Genomic DNA, 15,598 nt, shown 5'->3' on the forward strand with positions numbered 1-15,598 from the left:
TGTTATGAAAGCAATCATTTAAATTGAAAAAAAAAAGTCTCTTAAAACATTTAAATATGCATTATAGGGAAAAGTTGTTTTTTCCTCCATTGACTCTATGGGAAAATTTGGTTGTACAATAAAGACCCTGCTAATTTAATCTGATTAGTCCTATATTTTCATATTGAGCCTTGAGGACTCTATTGGGTAGTCTGTTATTTTGGAATCTGATAAAATGCCAAATAATCTAGTTGGCTTTTAAATCCACCACTAAGATACCCAGAAGGATAAACAACACAGGTGAAAAAAAAGGAAATATACATATAATTATTATGCAAATGCTGTAACTTGAAGAAATCATAGCCATTGTTACTTAGCCACAAGTCAGCAAGAAAGGGACGGCCTAATGCCATGGTTCTCAAATTCAATTGATTGTGGCCCCCCCACCATGCTCTTTATGTCTGTAGTCGTTTATGCTCCCCCTCCAAAGTACATATACCACCGCCCAGCTCTGAAGGTGGAGCAGAGAGCAGCGGCTGCTGGTCAGGCACCCAGCTCTGAAGCCAGAACCGTGCCAACAGCAGCGAAGAAGTACGGGTGGCAATGTGAAAAGTCACAGTAGATTTAGCACCCCATTGCCACCCTTACTTCTGCACTGCTGCTGCCACCCTGAGTCTGACATCTGGAGTCCTGCTGCCGCCTCCCCGTGAGAGATTGAGGGTAGGTGAAGGAGAGCCTGGACAGCAGGACTCCAGCTGTCAGCCTTGGGGCAGTGAGGCTCTGGCTGTCCCTTTTATCCCATTCCCCCCACCTCCTGGGTATGCACAGCCCTTCTGCATAAGCTCCAGCCACCACGAGCTGATAGCCAGAGCTCTTAGGGAAAAAGAAAGAAATTAAAAAAAAAAAAGGCACACAGCTTGATACATTCCCTTACTTCCCTTGGGAGGCCCTCCCCATAGTTTGAGAACTGCTGGCCTAATGTAACTTTAAAAGGAAAGCTTTGGAATTCCAATTAGAATTCTGCTCAGTTTCTAAGCAACGTCAGTGGAAATACTTTTTACGTGTAAACATCATTTAACTTATTCGAAAAAGAAAATATGTAAACATGTGCTTTATTTAATGAATGGAAAAATAAAAAGGCTTTCATTTGATAAGTGTATTTTTATTAAGTATATTGGATGGGGATATGGGAAGAGAAAAGAGAATTCTTGCTCTTTGTTTTCAGGAGAGTTCTAATATTCAGAGGCGTTCTCTCATTCCTCAAAATTATCTATTTACTCACAGAATGCCTTCATCCTAGCGCAGCTGCTAAGCAAAATAGGAGAAGCTTCCTAAATCAGGAGGTGACATCATTGGGACTACTTGCTAAATCAGGGCATTAGTTAGAACAATATTTCTTCCTCTCGACTGGAGCTGGTCAACATTTTGTTAATTCAAAACAATTTTTTGACAAACAACGCCCTTTTCACAAAACTGAAATTTTCAGTGAAAAGATCTCAGTTTTGACAAACCAAACACCCTCACCCCCACTTCCCAGCAAGGTCCCTGGCTGCCTGCCTTGAAGGCTCTTGTCAATTTTACTTTCTGTCAATGAAATTGACGAAAGCTTTCCTAGTGGGCTGTTCCTGACCTCCCCACAAGATGTGAGAATGCAGAGGCAGCAAGTTGGCAGAGTTGGAAGGAAGACAAAGTCTCAGAATTGCCTGTCTATGCTTCTTTGCCCTGGAGCTTAGGTGGGGAGGCTGGGAGTCAGAGCAGCCAGGCTGCAGGCTCTTGTCAATGTCACTTGTGAATTTGACAAGACCTTCCCTGCAGGCAATTAGGAAGCCAAAAAAATCTCTTTCGATTTGCCTGCAACTGACATTTATCTTGAAGACCCTTCCTGCAAAATATGTCATGCTTTTGACATTTTGTCCTGGTTCGGGATGAAATTATTTTCCAAAACGTGGTTTTTGTTGGTTTTTTTTTTTTGGTGGGGGGCGGGGGAGAGAAAGAGGGAGGGAAGTCAGGGGTTTCCATTTTCCAGCCCTCTACTTTTTATGTTAAGATGATGGTCCAATATGTACAACATGACATACATTGGAGATAAGATAGTTTATGCTGAGTAAAGTTAATGAAATATTACTGAGTAAAGAATATTAACTATGATGTGACATTTCACTCCATATGCTTTATGAAAATATGCTTATGAATGTAAATATGATGTAACAGGAATATGCTTTATGCAAAAGGTCTCTTTTAAGGTATCATTACAATGCTTATAATCTACTGAGTGTGTTCATCCTATTTGTTTGCATGTATTATTTATATGTCTGGAGTTAGCAGAATAAGATATAAACTGGTATTACTGATGTAAACATATTAAGTGGAAGCCATTAAGAGTGATTCAGAATCAATGAACTGTAAATAGCTCTGTTTACTTGCAAACCTTCCTGTGTATGTGTAGGCCAGCCCAAGAAGAATGGAGGCTGGGGTCTCACAGAACATGGGACCATGTCACATGATACTGGAATCCATCTTAATCCTTGTACTTTTCCATTGATGAGGTGGGGGTGGGTACAAGCATAGACAAAAGATTCCCGCATTGTGCCCAAGTTATAAAAGGGGATGGAGCAGGACAAAAGTGGCTGCCAGTCATGAGAAAACCACTACTTACCACCTGAGATGTCTGCTGGAACTAACAAGGACTGTACCAGGGGAAAGGATTGGGCCCAGACTAGGAAGGAGTCTAGTCTGTGAAAGCAACTTATTGGAACATCTTTGAGGGTGAGATATAAGCTGTAATCAGTTTCTTAACGTATTAGGCTTAGACTTGCGTGTTTTTGCTTTATTTTGCCTGGTAACTTACTTTATTCTGTCTGTTATTACTTGAAACCACTTAAATCCTACTTTTTATACTTAATAAAAATCACTTTTGTTTATTAATAAACCCAGAATGTGATTAATACCTGGGGGAGCAAACAGCTGTGCATCTCTTTCTATCAGTGTTATAGAGGGCGGACAATTTATGAGTTTACCCTGTATATGATTTATACAGAGTAAAACAGATTTATTTGGGGTTTGGATCCCATTGGGAACTGGGTGTCTGGGTGCTGGAGATAACTGAAAACAGCTCAGCAGGTGACCTAAGTTTGCAGCTTTGGGGGCATGGGCCAGACTCCGGGTCTGTGTTGCAGCAGGCTAGTACGTCTGGCTCAACAAGGCAGGGTTCTGGAAGTCCTAAGATGGCAGGGAAAACGGGTTCAGGGGTAATTTCAGCAGATCAGGTGACAGTCCCAAGGGGATCTCTGTGATCAAACCCGTCACATACACTTTTTGCCATACAACACACTATTTGAATTTCAATCATCAACAATGCCACCCTGGATGCTCCAGTAGTCTGCTTCATTCAAGAGTGGAAAGGTAAAAAATTCAACAGTCATGCCTTTGGGAAAAGTGGTAGCTTATATGTGTTGTCAGCCTAAAGCCTTAGAATGAAGGTTCAACTCTGAACTTCCACCTATTTGCTAGACTCGAATGCACTGCATTAGGGCCCATAAATACAAGCACATATTTCAGACAGAAGACATTTCCCCAATCCGTCCACTTCATGCACTCAAGATTGGAGGATCAAATTTGGCCCTTAGTTTTGAAATGATAAAATTTCTTGGGTATTGCAGAAGACAATCATGCAATAATTCTGCAATTATACTGTAATTATTGACCATTTAAATGAATAGCAAATACTGTACACGTCTACATAATCAAGTGATAATTATGTTCTTTTATTTGTCTTCTAAATGAAAGAGTCGTCAAGAGCCTGAATCAGGAAATTACATTTTTACTTATCTGGTTCCATCAAATTTGTTAAATTACACATTAATCATGCAGAAACATGAAATTATATCCAGTATGCACTGGGAAAACAACAGCGGTTATATTGGTTATTTTATATGTGCAAGAATGAATTCTTCAGTAAAGTCCTTGCCAGTTTACGGACCACATTTTCATCCGGTGTAAATCAGTGCCTCTTCACTGACTTCAGCTACACCATTTTATAACAGCTGAGGTTCTTGTCCTGGATTCATATCTGGATCCAAATTATCCCAACTCAAAATAGCAGTGGTGCAGACCCACTCACCTGGCTATTCTTCCCCATCCTCAACAGATAACTATTTGCCATCAAAATAACACTTCTCCCTTCCTCCACCTCAATCCAATGTCCTGACTTCCCCTATATTCTACTCTAATTCATACCCTTTTATTCTTTGGTGAGTTGATTTCCCTTCCCCCTCCTCCCCCCAGTCTGAGCTGTTACACCATCATGCAGCAATTCTTTGTGCTTCCCTTAATCAGTAAGCATTGCTCACCCAATGGAATTGCATGAGTCATAAAATCAGAGTTCAAGGGTGCCAGAGAAACAGGACTTAAGAGAGACAGGAAATGAACATAAGGGGTTAATATTTTGCAGTTCCCAAGGGAAGGCAAAAATCTTAGCTAATCTAGGAGAAAGAAAGACAATTTCCTGTGGAACTCATGGCCAGGGAATGTTGTAAAGGCCAAAACTATAACTGGATTCAAAAAAGATTTAGATAAGTTCATAGAGGATAGGTCCATCAATAGCTCTTAGTCAAGATGGTCATGGATGTAACCCCATGCTCTGAGTGTCTCTAGGTCTCTGGCAGCCAGAAACTTGGACTGGACAACTGGGGCTGGATCACTTGATAATTGCCCTGTTTTGATGACTCCCTCTGAAGCATCTGGCATTGGCCACAGTTGGAAGACAGGATTCTGCACTAGATGAACCATTTGTCTGACCCAATATGGCCATTCTTATGTTCTGTGAACTCAGTAGGAAAAGAAGGCAAAAGGATAATATTGGGAAATGCTTTTTCCCCCAAGTTACCTTGATGGTGTGCCAAGCTTGAATTAATAAGGGATTTAGCAATAGGAGGGAGCTAAAACAGCACTGAGCATGTACTGTATTGCTTATTTAAGCCCATCTAAGGAATTCAGGTTTGATGCAGACAGTGAGGCTGAGCTTCAAATCATTGTGGATTTTTTTTTTTAAAAAGAAATATTGTATCCTGCCTTGGTTTTCTTGCTTTTTTTCCTCTCTCAATAGAAAGCAATATCCTTCAAATCTACACATTACAAGGGATGGGTGCACAACCAAGCATGCAGTGTGGGTGAAATTCACCCCTTTGTGGAGGGCCAGCACAATGTCTGTGGATCACATAAAGAGAACTAGGCAAACTTGTTTTCAGATTAATTGTCTGTTCAATGGAAAATGCAGTTTTGGTCAATCTGCAGATTTGACATGTATGGTATGAGCAACAAAGCAACCAGCAGTAGCACTGGTGTTGGTGGGACCAAAGGCAGTTAAGGTGCTGCTGTCCCTTTCCTTCATCTTAATTTTCTAGGAGGGCATTCACCTGGGATGTGGGAAACCCAGTTTTGAATTCCCACTCCAGAGCAGAGCTGAAATGGACTCTTCTGATTCACTGAAAATTCTGGAAATTTTCAGATTTGGTTCAATCCAAACCTAATTCTTTGTATTATTATTTTTGGAATTGCCACCTAACTGAAAAATCAATTACTCACCCAGCTCTGCAAAAATCCCTGTTTTGATGGAGAGCATATGTGGGAATGAAGTGGCCCAAAGACATAGTGCTGGCCTTCTGCACAGGAAAGAATTTCAATAGGAAAAGACAGGCTAGAAAATGTATTTATAAAAACTGCTGACACATTAAACGAAATCTCTAACTGCACAAGAACTCATGAAATACATTAGCCTGCTCTCAACATTCAAAGCTCTGAACTGAGAAGTGCATGCAATGCCTAATATCAGTACATGACACGCAGAGTACAAAAGATGCTGAGTTGTGTTAATAAATTATTACAAAGTTAAGATGTCTTGTTTGCTATAGATCTGAGTTTTCATCAAGAATTCACGTAGCTGAGCTCCAGGTGTTACACTTGAAGCATTCCAATCATTTTATATAATGTTGAGTGATAAAATATATTAAGGCAGCCAAGATAGATACCTGCAAACACAAACTCTCTTCATAAAGTCCAGAGTTCACAAGTCTTTAAAAACAAACAGTTTGTGGTGTTCAGGAAATGTTGCTCTCCAAAGTCATATTTACAATCTTAAATCCACAGTGTCCTGGTTATTTTGAAAACCAGATGACTGGCAGACACTTGAGGGTAGTGAGAGGACTCTAATGAATGCCAAAATATAGGAAAGGAAAATAATGTAGTTGAAATTATTTTAGATTTATGCCATCTATATGTCATCTTTTCATTCATCGTTTAAGACTTAAGTCCAGGATATGACTGAACTTTGTGTTGCTTAGCTAGTACATAGTTCCCATTAAATACATTTAGTCAGATTTCAGGGTAAATTTTCAAACAAACATTCTTAAGTGACTTAGGGTCCAGATCCTCAAAAAGTATTAGGCATCTAACTCCCACCAATTTCAATGGTAGTTAGGTCCTAAATACCTCTGAAGATCTGGTCTTTAGGAGCCTAAGGGCTTGTCTACCACAGGGAGTTATTCCAATACAGCTATTCCTAATTAATTATTCCTGATTAACTCCATGTATGGAAGATCTCATTCTGGAATAAGAAATTCCAAACATGGTGTTAAATCAGGAACAATTCACTTTAAATTCTCATTTACCCTATTCCAGATTAACTTTCAACCCTAAATCTTGCTGAAAGTCAATGGGACTGAGACTGCTAGAGTATGTCTACACTGCAATTAAACACCCACAGCTGGCCCATGCCAGCTGATTTGGGCTCAAGGGGCTTGGGCTAAAGGGCTGTTTAATTGTGGTGTAGATGTTCGGGCTCCAGCCCGAGCCCAAACCTGAATGTCTACATTACAATTGAACAGCCCCTTAGCTGATATTGGCCAGCCATTGGGTTTTAATTGCAGTGTAGATTTATAAATCTATGTGCTTAAGTCACTTATGAAAATGGCACTTAAGTGCTTTTGAAAATTTTACGCTTTACTACAGATTACAATGACATTTAAATATACAACATAAAAAAGTATATGCTTTTTATCAGCTCTACAGTATCATGAAAACTACATTTTAACCAATTGTGTGCCTTATCCTACACCCTGTTACTCCAGTGGAAGAAAGCTAGTGTAACGGAGCAGAGAATCAAGTTGTCTAAGTTGGTCTATCCCTTATGTCCACATTCCTAAAAGATTAGTCAGATGTAGAGATGGACCCAAAGATTAGGGTGTTTCAGCTCTGGAATTTTGGTTCAGGCCATCTCCCATCAGAATACTTTTGTCTCAATGAAGCTCAGTCTTACAAAACTCTGAGCACTCTGGCCCCAATCCAGCAAAGTACTTTAGCACGTGTGTAACTGTAAACACGTGGGATTACTTACATGCTAAAGTATGTGGGTCAGTTTGAGCACATGTGTAGTCCCTTGTGTTCACAGTTACACACATGCTAAAGTGCTTTGTTGGATTGGGGCCAGAGTGGTCAACACCTTCAGGTCCGAGATGATATGGGCATGTCTATACCATATCCTCCCAGCCTGAGTAGACAGATTTGCACTAGTGGGGCTCAAGCTAACCCACTAAAAACAGTGGATGTTGTTGTTTGGGCTGCAGTTCGGGCTCTCAAGCCTATGGGATCGGGCCAGCTTCAGAGCCTCGGCTGCAGCCCTAGCCACAACATCCATACTGCTGTTTTTGGCGAGCTAGCTCAAGCCCTGCTAGTACAAGTCTGTCTACCCAGGCTGGGAGGCTCACTTACAGCTGCAGTGTAGACATACCCTATGATAGCAAGAGTATTAAAAGGATAAATATCCCCCCAAAGATGGTTGTTTTTATATTACTCTTTGTCATGTGCACAACGGTCTCCAGCTATGTTGACAACAGTATCATGTCTCCTAAAGCTGTTTCAGAGTCCTGACTATGAGTCGAGCTGATTCCAGTGTCAGAGTCCGTATCATTTATGTCTACATTAGTCACTTTACGAACAAAGTCTGGCACTGCGACACACTTGCTGGAAACCTCGCTGCCTTTTGTCTGCTCTTCATTAGCTGGACATCTGGATTCAATTTTGTCTTTGATATGCAGTGAATTAAATTCTTCCGCAAGGAGTTCATATTCTTTTTCCTTCTTTTGCAGCAGCAAGTCCCTGTAGGTAAGCTCTTTCTGAATGCAGCTCAAGTGAGAGTGGATTCTCAAGCCATCTTTCGTACTTTTTTCCAACTCATGTTTGACACTTTCTAAATTTGAGGATTCTAGTTGGCCATTTAAGGCCTCTGCCATGCATTTACCATCTCCATTTGTTTCAGTGCATACACCTTTGACCTCTTTTTCAATTTCAGCACAGAGCTTTTCAATTAGTAGTTTGTGATGTTTCAGTCCTTCTTCCATCTGTAAAATTCCATCACTTTTGCTCAAGTATTCATGCATCTGATGTTGACCATGTGGAACATTTGTTTGTTGCTCAGCATCATTTGGAGTGGCCATTAAATAAGAATCCTGCACATAATTTTCTCCATCATTTTCTACCTGAACGAGGTGGAATTTGGCTTCACATTTTTCAATTTCCGTATCCAATTCCTTCATTCTGTTGACTTGCTGATGAATGGTATGATCTTGGGAAATGATCAGATGAATCAATGTCTCCATATTGTCTCGCTCTTGCAGAGTATGGTCCTGTTTAAGTTTGGCCAGTTTCCTGAAAGTCTTTCTAACAATCCTCTTTTGCTTATCCACTGGCAACAACTTCATGTAATTCGCTGGGCTGAGCTCCCATTGTCTTCCTATGTTTTGTACTATCTTTGCTTCAGCTGTCCTCCACAACGGAAATGAGAGGAAAGCATCTGACTTCACCAGAACAAAGTGCAAATTGGGCTGCTCCTCTCCCCAGGCCTTCCAAAGTCTCAGCATTTTTGTCAGCGGGGGAAGGACCCGCTCAGAGCCTCTCCATTTTTCTATGATACAATAATCACTAGGTTGTCCAAAAAGAAACCTTTTTTCTCCAAATGTAGCTTGATGTTCCTCTAGTAGAGCTTGGATCACATCAGCACAGGTTGTGCGCTTTGTCAGTCCGCACACAATTTTCTCCTCCTGGCATACCCAAACCACTATCTCCCTTTCATCAGAAGCCATGTTCTTGTCTGGAGATCTAGAATAAGGAAACATCAATATGAGTTACGTCAGTGGCATGCAGTGTGTGAATCAAAATGACAATCCATTTATCCTTGATATAAACTGCCAAATGGTGGGCAAACGTCCCATACTCTTAAAAAAAAAATTAAAAATCCTAAAATGTAAATGTAGAGAACACCGGCCTGCCTGCCTCTCTGTCACTGGACCAAAGGGAAAGAAATACCAACCTACCTGAATTTTAGTCAACTACAAATCCAAACCTCTTTTTCAGATTCTTATATATTAATTTTAAAACCCTGTCCCACCCTTTTCTCTAAATGCCTGAGTGCAATTCACTTAAAGAGCAGAAGTATAGATTAATATAAAGTGTTATTCTAATTATATTATGCTCTCAGCTGGATCAAGGAATACTGGGAATCTCAGAAGAAAGTCTTTTCTCACAAGATAACAGTATAATTTGTAGATAATACAGGTTCAGAAGCTTGGGATAAACATCCAGATTTTTTTGAATGAATCACTAAACCACCACGAATCATGTGAACCCTATAGGAGATAAAAGAAGAAGAAATATTGTGATGCTGAGACAAATCTGCAGTGTCTTTGCTCCACATCATCGTAGCGTTGCCAACTCTCATGTATTTTATTGAAAGTCTCGGTGATATACAGTGTTTTTCTTAAAGCCCCAGATCATGTATTCAAATGATTATGGGAAAATCTCAGCTTTCGTGAAAAAAAATAAATTAAAAAAAAAAAATCTAGCTCTTGTGGTTGTGGAGAAAATCATCAAAATGTGACCTGAGTGAATGTTAAAGGGTCCAAAACCAAAACGCAAATAAAAAGAACCCCAAGCTTATTGAAAACGGAAAAACCCAACTCTACCCCGCCCCCCAAACCCCCCCCAAAAAACCCCACTCATCATTTTTACACCCATTTTGTGATTTTTGAGGGGGTGACTAATGATTTCCAAATGCTTGAGGTTGGTAATACTGTACATCACCAGCAGAGATGTGGCATCTCCGAAGGATTACACCTATTGATGCAGAGCTGTCATAGAGGCATCTATAGCTCCACTCCTCCCTGCTGCCAGTGCAGGCAATGTGGTGAAGAGGAATGGCCAGTACACCACTACATTGAGCAGATGTCCAGGATTAATTCCATTAAACTGCTTCAGTTTATATCTGACAGTGGCCCCAGAGTCAGAAAAGAGTCCCCATGTAGCTTGGCCACACCCAAGGATCTGGCCCATTGTTTAGCTCTAGATACATCCTCTGAGCACAATACATTATTGTGAATCTTCTCTTGTATTCTCTGTAGATTCAAATGAACAAGCTTTAATCCATTTCCATGTAGAAAGCTTGAAAAATGCAGGGATAATGGAAACGTGGTCGACATAGAAAGTATTTGATTCTACAATAGTTAGCATTTCAGACTGAGTCACAGTATTTTTCTAGGCTCATGTGCCATAGCAGGATTAGAGCCTAATCTGGATTCATTAGTGTTACATCCTGCTTATTAAAACATTTCTGCTAGTTTCGTTTTTTAAATTATTACCCTGTTTGGGAGATTAAATGTAATCCAAAAACTTGAATTGTGATTGACTCAGCTCTGTAGGGAGGCAAGATGCCTCAAGAGACTGGGGTTAGTAACGGAGTACAAATGTAACATATAGTAAATATCTTATTACTGTTATATAGTACAAGAGAACTCTGTTCAAACGCAGTGTTACTCTTCTACTGGAGCATTCTTGTGTAAAATTCATACTTTGCTAAATAAGTCTGTGTGGTAAAAATCACAGGTTCTTATTTCAACAGGTCCCATTTAAAAGATCAGTGATTTACTGTAATTAATTTAAGCAAATCAGAGTTTCCAACAGATTACTGAAGCATACAGTGGGCATTAAAAATCCCAGATAACAAAGATCAAGAAATCATTAAGGCATGGGTCTGTACTAAAAACCCAAAACACAACACAATGAGAAAACATTAGATCAGTTGACATTACTGTTGAATGTGTCACAGGCCACAAAGTCAATATCTGTCACCTTTTAGTAAGTTTACACAGCACAGGATATCATAAAAATGTTTTTACTTGTTGATAGATTAGTAGTTAAATGAAACTAACAGGAATAGACTATTGCAACAGAGTTCAGCTACAATGGTCAACAAACAATGTTTGCTTTAAGCTAAAGTATGCACAAAGAAAAATCCAGAATGGAATATCAAGTTACTGTAGGAGCTAGGTGTCAAGTAAAGATTACACAAATTAATATAATCGTTATCAAATGTACCTGATAGTTGCTCAAATAATTACACCAGCTGCTGATAAAGAAATAAGTGAAAGAGAAATCAAATGTAATTTATCAGTCTATGATTTTCAAAGTGGAAAAAAGCTGATAGACAAACAAAAATGAAATAGGTGCAAACACGTATAGGTGTAAGAAACAATATACTGGTATCTCGGCTGAGGTAATTGCTTTATAGGATCTACCCCTCTGTTTCTTTATAACAACACATCGGGTATCAGGCATGCACAGTAGATCATCACCCTCTTCATTTAGTTGCACTTATAGAATTATAGAAATGTAGGGCTGGAAGGGACCTCAAGAGGTGATGTAGTTCATCCAACTGCTCTGAGGCAGGACAAGTAAACCTAAACCATGTCTTACAGATGTTTGTCTAATCTGTTCTTAAACACATCCAGTGATGGTGATTTACAATCTCCCTTGGAAGCCTATTCCAGAGCTTAACTATCCTTAGAGCTAGAAAGTTTTTCCTAATATCTAACCTACATTTCCTTGTCCCACCTCCAGTGGACATGGAGAACATTTAATCACAATCATCTTTGTAACGTCCAATAATATACCTGGAGACTTATCAGGTTCCCCCTCAGTCTTCTTTTCTCAAGACAAAACATGCCCACTTCTTTCAACCTTTCCTTAGAGGTCAGGTTTTCTAAACATTTTATCCTTTCGCTTGTTCTCCTCTGGACTCTCTCCAGTTGGCCCCTCTCCCCCATTTTTTCTTTTAAAGTGTAGCTCCGAAAACTGGACTTAATACTCTAGCTGAGGCCTCCCCAGTGCTGAGTAGAGACATGCAATGCTCCTGTGAATACATCCCAGCAGAATATTAGCCTTTTTGCAACTGTGTCACGTTGTTGGCTCATATTCAGTTTGTGATCCACTGTAACTCCCAGTACTTCTGGGAATACTTTCTGCAATACTACTGCCTCACCTGTTATTCCCCAGTTTGTTATAATAGTTCTTGCTTCCTTCCCCATTCTCCTTAGACTTTTATACAAACTCTTTGGGACAGGTATTCTTTTCATTCTTAATTTTTTGTTACAGTAAAATGTTATCTTTGTGCTCTCCGGTACACTGGAAGTATGTGCCAGATTATATAAACTATGCAAATGTTCTCATTCTTCTCTTCTCTCCTCTCCCCCTCCCCCCTTCCCCAACTACTTTAAAGGCTACCTAGCAAGTCTTGGCAGGTATGAACCCATGAGGTTAGCAAAACTTCAAGTAACCTTAAAATGTCTGTAGGTACAATGTACCAGTAGACACTTAAAACTATACCCTGCCATCAGTTTTTACACAGAACTCTTACTGGCTTCACCAGAAGTTCAACAAGCAGACTGATGGAAAAATACTGCTGACGTTAGAAAATCCCAATAGAACTCCAAGAGGCAATGTAGAAAATTTTTCCAGCCTCTTTGTGCCACTCAGGAATCTCAAGGGGGCCAGAATCTGGCAATAGCTGGTCATCAGAAAATTCCCCTGATGGAGGGAAACTACCCACTGCAGATAGCCCTCGCACCAACGTCAGCTACCGTGCAATTGCCCGTGCAGAGGAGAAAATGTTCCAATTTGGAATGAAAACAAATTTCAAAATCTCAATTATTTTTGTAGAATGGAAATTCCATTTGTTGGCCAGCACTAGAAAAATACGTATGGAGCTACAAGACCACTAGGCAAAGCAGATCAACAAACATTTTAACATTGATTCTGCTTTAATTTGAGCTTCAGGAATTTGCAAAGAGCCAAGCTTATGGTGCCCTATGCTGAAGTCCTCATTCAGGTGAAATTCCCACTGAACTCAATGGGATTTTTGCCGACATAAGAATTAAATGATATGACTATAAGGGATGGTCCTCTTATGGAAACCCAGGTCAAAATCTCCCATATGTTGGGGACCAATTGGATTTCTGGTTCTTTGGGGAAGTTCACATCTGAAGTTCACAGCTCTGAATCAGATCTCTGAATATGAATATTTCTAAAGCTCTGGAAGGGTCTGATCTGAATCTGAATTTTTCAGCTTAATGCTATCTCAAAGAGAAAAAGTTTCCGGTTTTGGCTTAGTAACTTCTTTCACTGTACACGGCACAGGGGTGACCGAAGGTCCTTAAAGTGAGGGAGATGGGCAGCTGAACTGTGGCCCCACTCCTTTGTGACAGCCCTTCCCCCTCACCTGAGGCCCTGCCCTTTCACTACCCATTCCCCCTGAGGCCCCACCTTCATGCTGCCCCTTCTCCCCAAGTCTCCACCCCCATGCCGCCTCTTCCCTCAAAACCCCGCCTCCCGCTCGCTCCTCTCCACTCCCTCCCTCATTGCTCGCACTTGCTGCTGGTAAAAAGTGGGAGGGCATAGCCCCCCTGTTCCGGTGCCCCCGATACTGCAATGTATGGGTTACTATTATTGTTAGACTTGTTTTTCTACAACTTTACTACTGAATAATTCCTTTGTATGTGTTTTGTCCTGAGGTTGGTTTGCTTGAACTTCTGTATCTTCCTGGTTAAGTCTTATTTGAATCTCAAAGAGCAAACGGCAGAAATTCCTGCAGTGACTGTCCAGATAGTAAACCTAACACAGAATGAATTTCTTAACGGTCCCTTTTGCTTTTTTCAAATCATCCTCAGTCAATCTGGCTATATATTCAAGTTTAAAACCAGCTCTTGGACATTTGCTCTAAAGCACTTTGAGCCAAATCTTGTACCCAGGGTGCAGCCTGCCTGGATTATGTGCTAGGGGATGTCTTTAGGGCATAAGAGAGAAAAGTTCTGTCCGCCACATCTAGGCTGTGAAGCAATAACTGGAGTTACTCTGTTACTCCTCAGGCTGCAGGAGACCCTACTCACCTCACTGCCCAACTCCATAGGGAAAGGGTTGCTGACTCTACATAACCCCAGAACCACTGGCCTCACCCCTGCTCTTCTCCAGCCAACTTATGTGCACCAGGGCACATTTCACCTCTGTGGGGCGCAACGCGGGTAGACTCTGCACATGGGGTCCCAGAATCCTGACCCTTCTTCCCTCCTGCATCACACTGCAGTCAGGGCACTTAATGGCCACAGAGAGGGAGTGGAGCAGGATTTTACCATTATCATTTACGAACACCACTGCGGAAGGACTGTCAGGCTCATCCTGATCAGAGTAATCCTTATAATGCAATAAGTCTCCGAAGAAGAAGGAAGAATACCCAGGTACTTTTCAAAAGTAGCTCTCAGGGCGCTTTACAAAGGAGGTCAGCCTCATTATCCTCATTTCACAGATGGCAAACTGATGCACAGAGAGGCTAAGTGACTTGACAAAGTTCACCCAGAAAGTCTGCAGAGCACCAAACCCAAGACTAGTGCTCTAACCACGGGAACCATCCTTTCTCTCCTGGACATGACAGACCTCAAGCCAGTTTGAAAGCAAATGAGAAACATTAATAAATTAGTTCAAAATACATAACACAGACTTACCCTAACCATTTGGTTTTATCTTCAATTGATATTGTTATATAAGTATAGTGCCACCCTTGCTTAAGTTTAAGATAGGTTATTGAAAACAAAAGAAAGCATTAGGTACCAGGCAAGCTCTGTAATATTTTTTTTTATTAGGAGAACGCTTTTTAAATTTAAATATTTCAGGAACATTATAATAATGAATTACAAGAGAGCCTATTTTAGCTAGCTCTATGTAACATACAATAATGATCTGAAATGGTAGCAAACAGCTTTAATGCAACAATGATACATTACAAGTCTTGTCTATTAATATTCTTCCCAAATATCTGGTCACCCTATCACCAATGTAACTGTAAAATACATTCCCATGCTGAGGCCATTGTAAGTAAAATATATTGTTAAGGGACAGATAAAACATTACATCACAAAATACATTAAGACCACAAAAGTATGGCTGATCGATAAATGTGTTCTAGCGGGGGGGAAATGCATATTGTAAACATGTCCAGCACAGAATTGTACCTGACTGGGTGCCCAGCACTAATAAAGATAACAGTGGCAAACCATGGACTGATTCTTATATCCTCCTTTTCTCGCCTACCCCTGCACAGTATGGATAAGGGTGGCTGAATCAGGTTCCATATTTTCAGTGAAACAGAAAAGGAAACAGAAGTTGCTTACGAAAACAAACTATGAGAAAAGAAAAAGAAAAGAAAAACCCACAGTCAGATGGAACTAAAAATGGGATCCTTGATAAG

The 15,598-nt window shown here is 40.4% G+C and overlaps 1 protein-coding gene across 3 annotated transcripts in view; it reads right to left on the minus strand.

Moving 5' to 3' along the window:
- Positions 1-3,706: 3,706 nt before the first annotated feature.
- RASSF9 (Ras association domain family member 9) overlaps positions 3,707-15,598 on the minus strand; it is a 35,617-nt gene continuing 23,725 nt past the window's right edge. For all 3 annotated transcript variants that reach the window (XM_034772316.1, XM_034772327.1, XM_034772334.1), the window contains one exon: positions 3,707-9,129. In XM_034772316.1, coding sequence (XP_034628207.1) covers positions 7,854-9,129 — 1,276 coding nt within the window. In that variant the 3' untranslated portion in view covers positions 3,707-7,853. The remainder of the gene's footprint in view (positions 9,130-15,598) is intronic.

This window comes from Trachemys scripta, chromosome 1, assembly GCF_013100865.1.
Source record: "Trachemys scripta elegans isolate TJP31775 chromosome 1, CAS_Tse_1.0, whole genome shotgun sequence".
Lineage (NCBI taxonomy): Eukaryota > Metazoa > Chordata > Testudines > Emydidae > Trachemys > Trachemys scripta.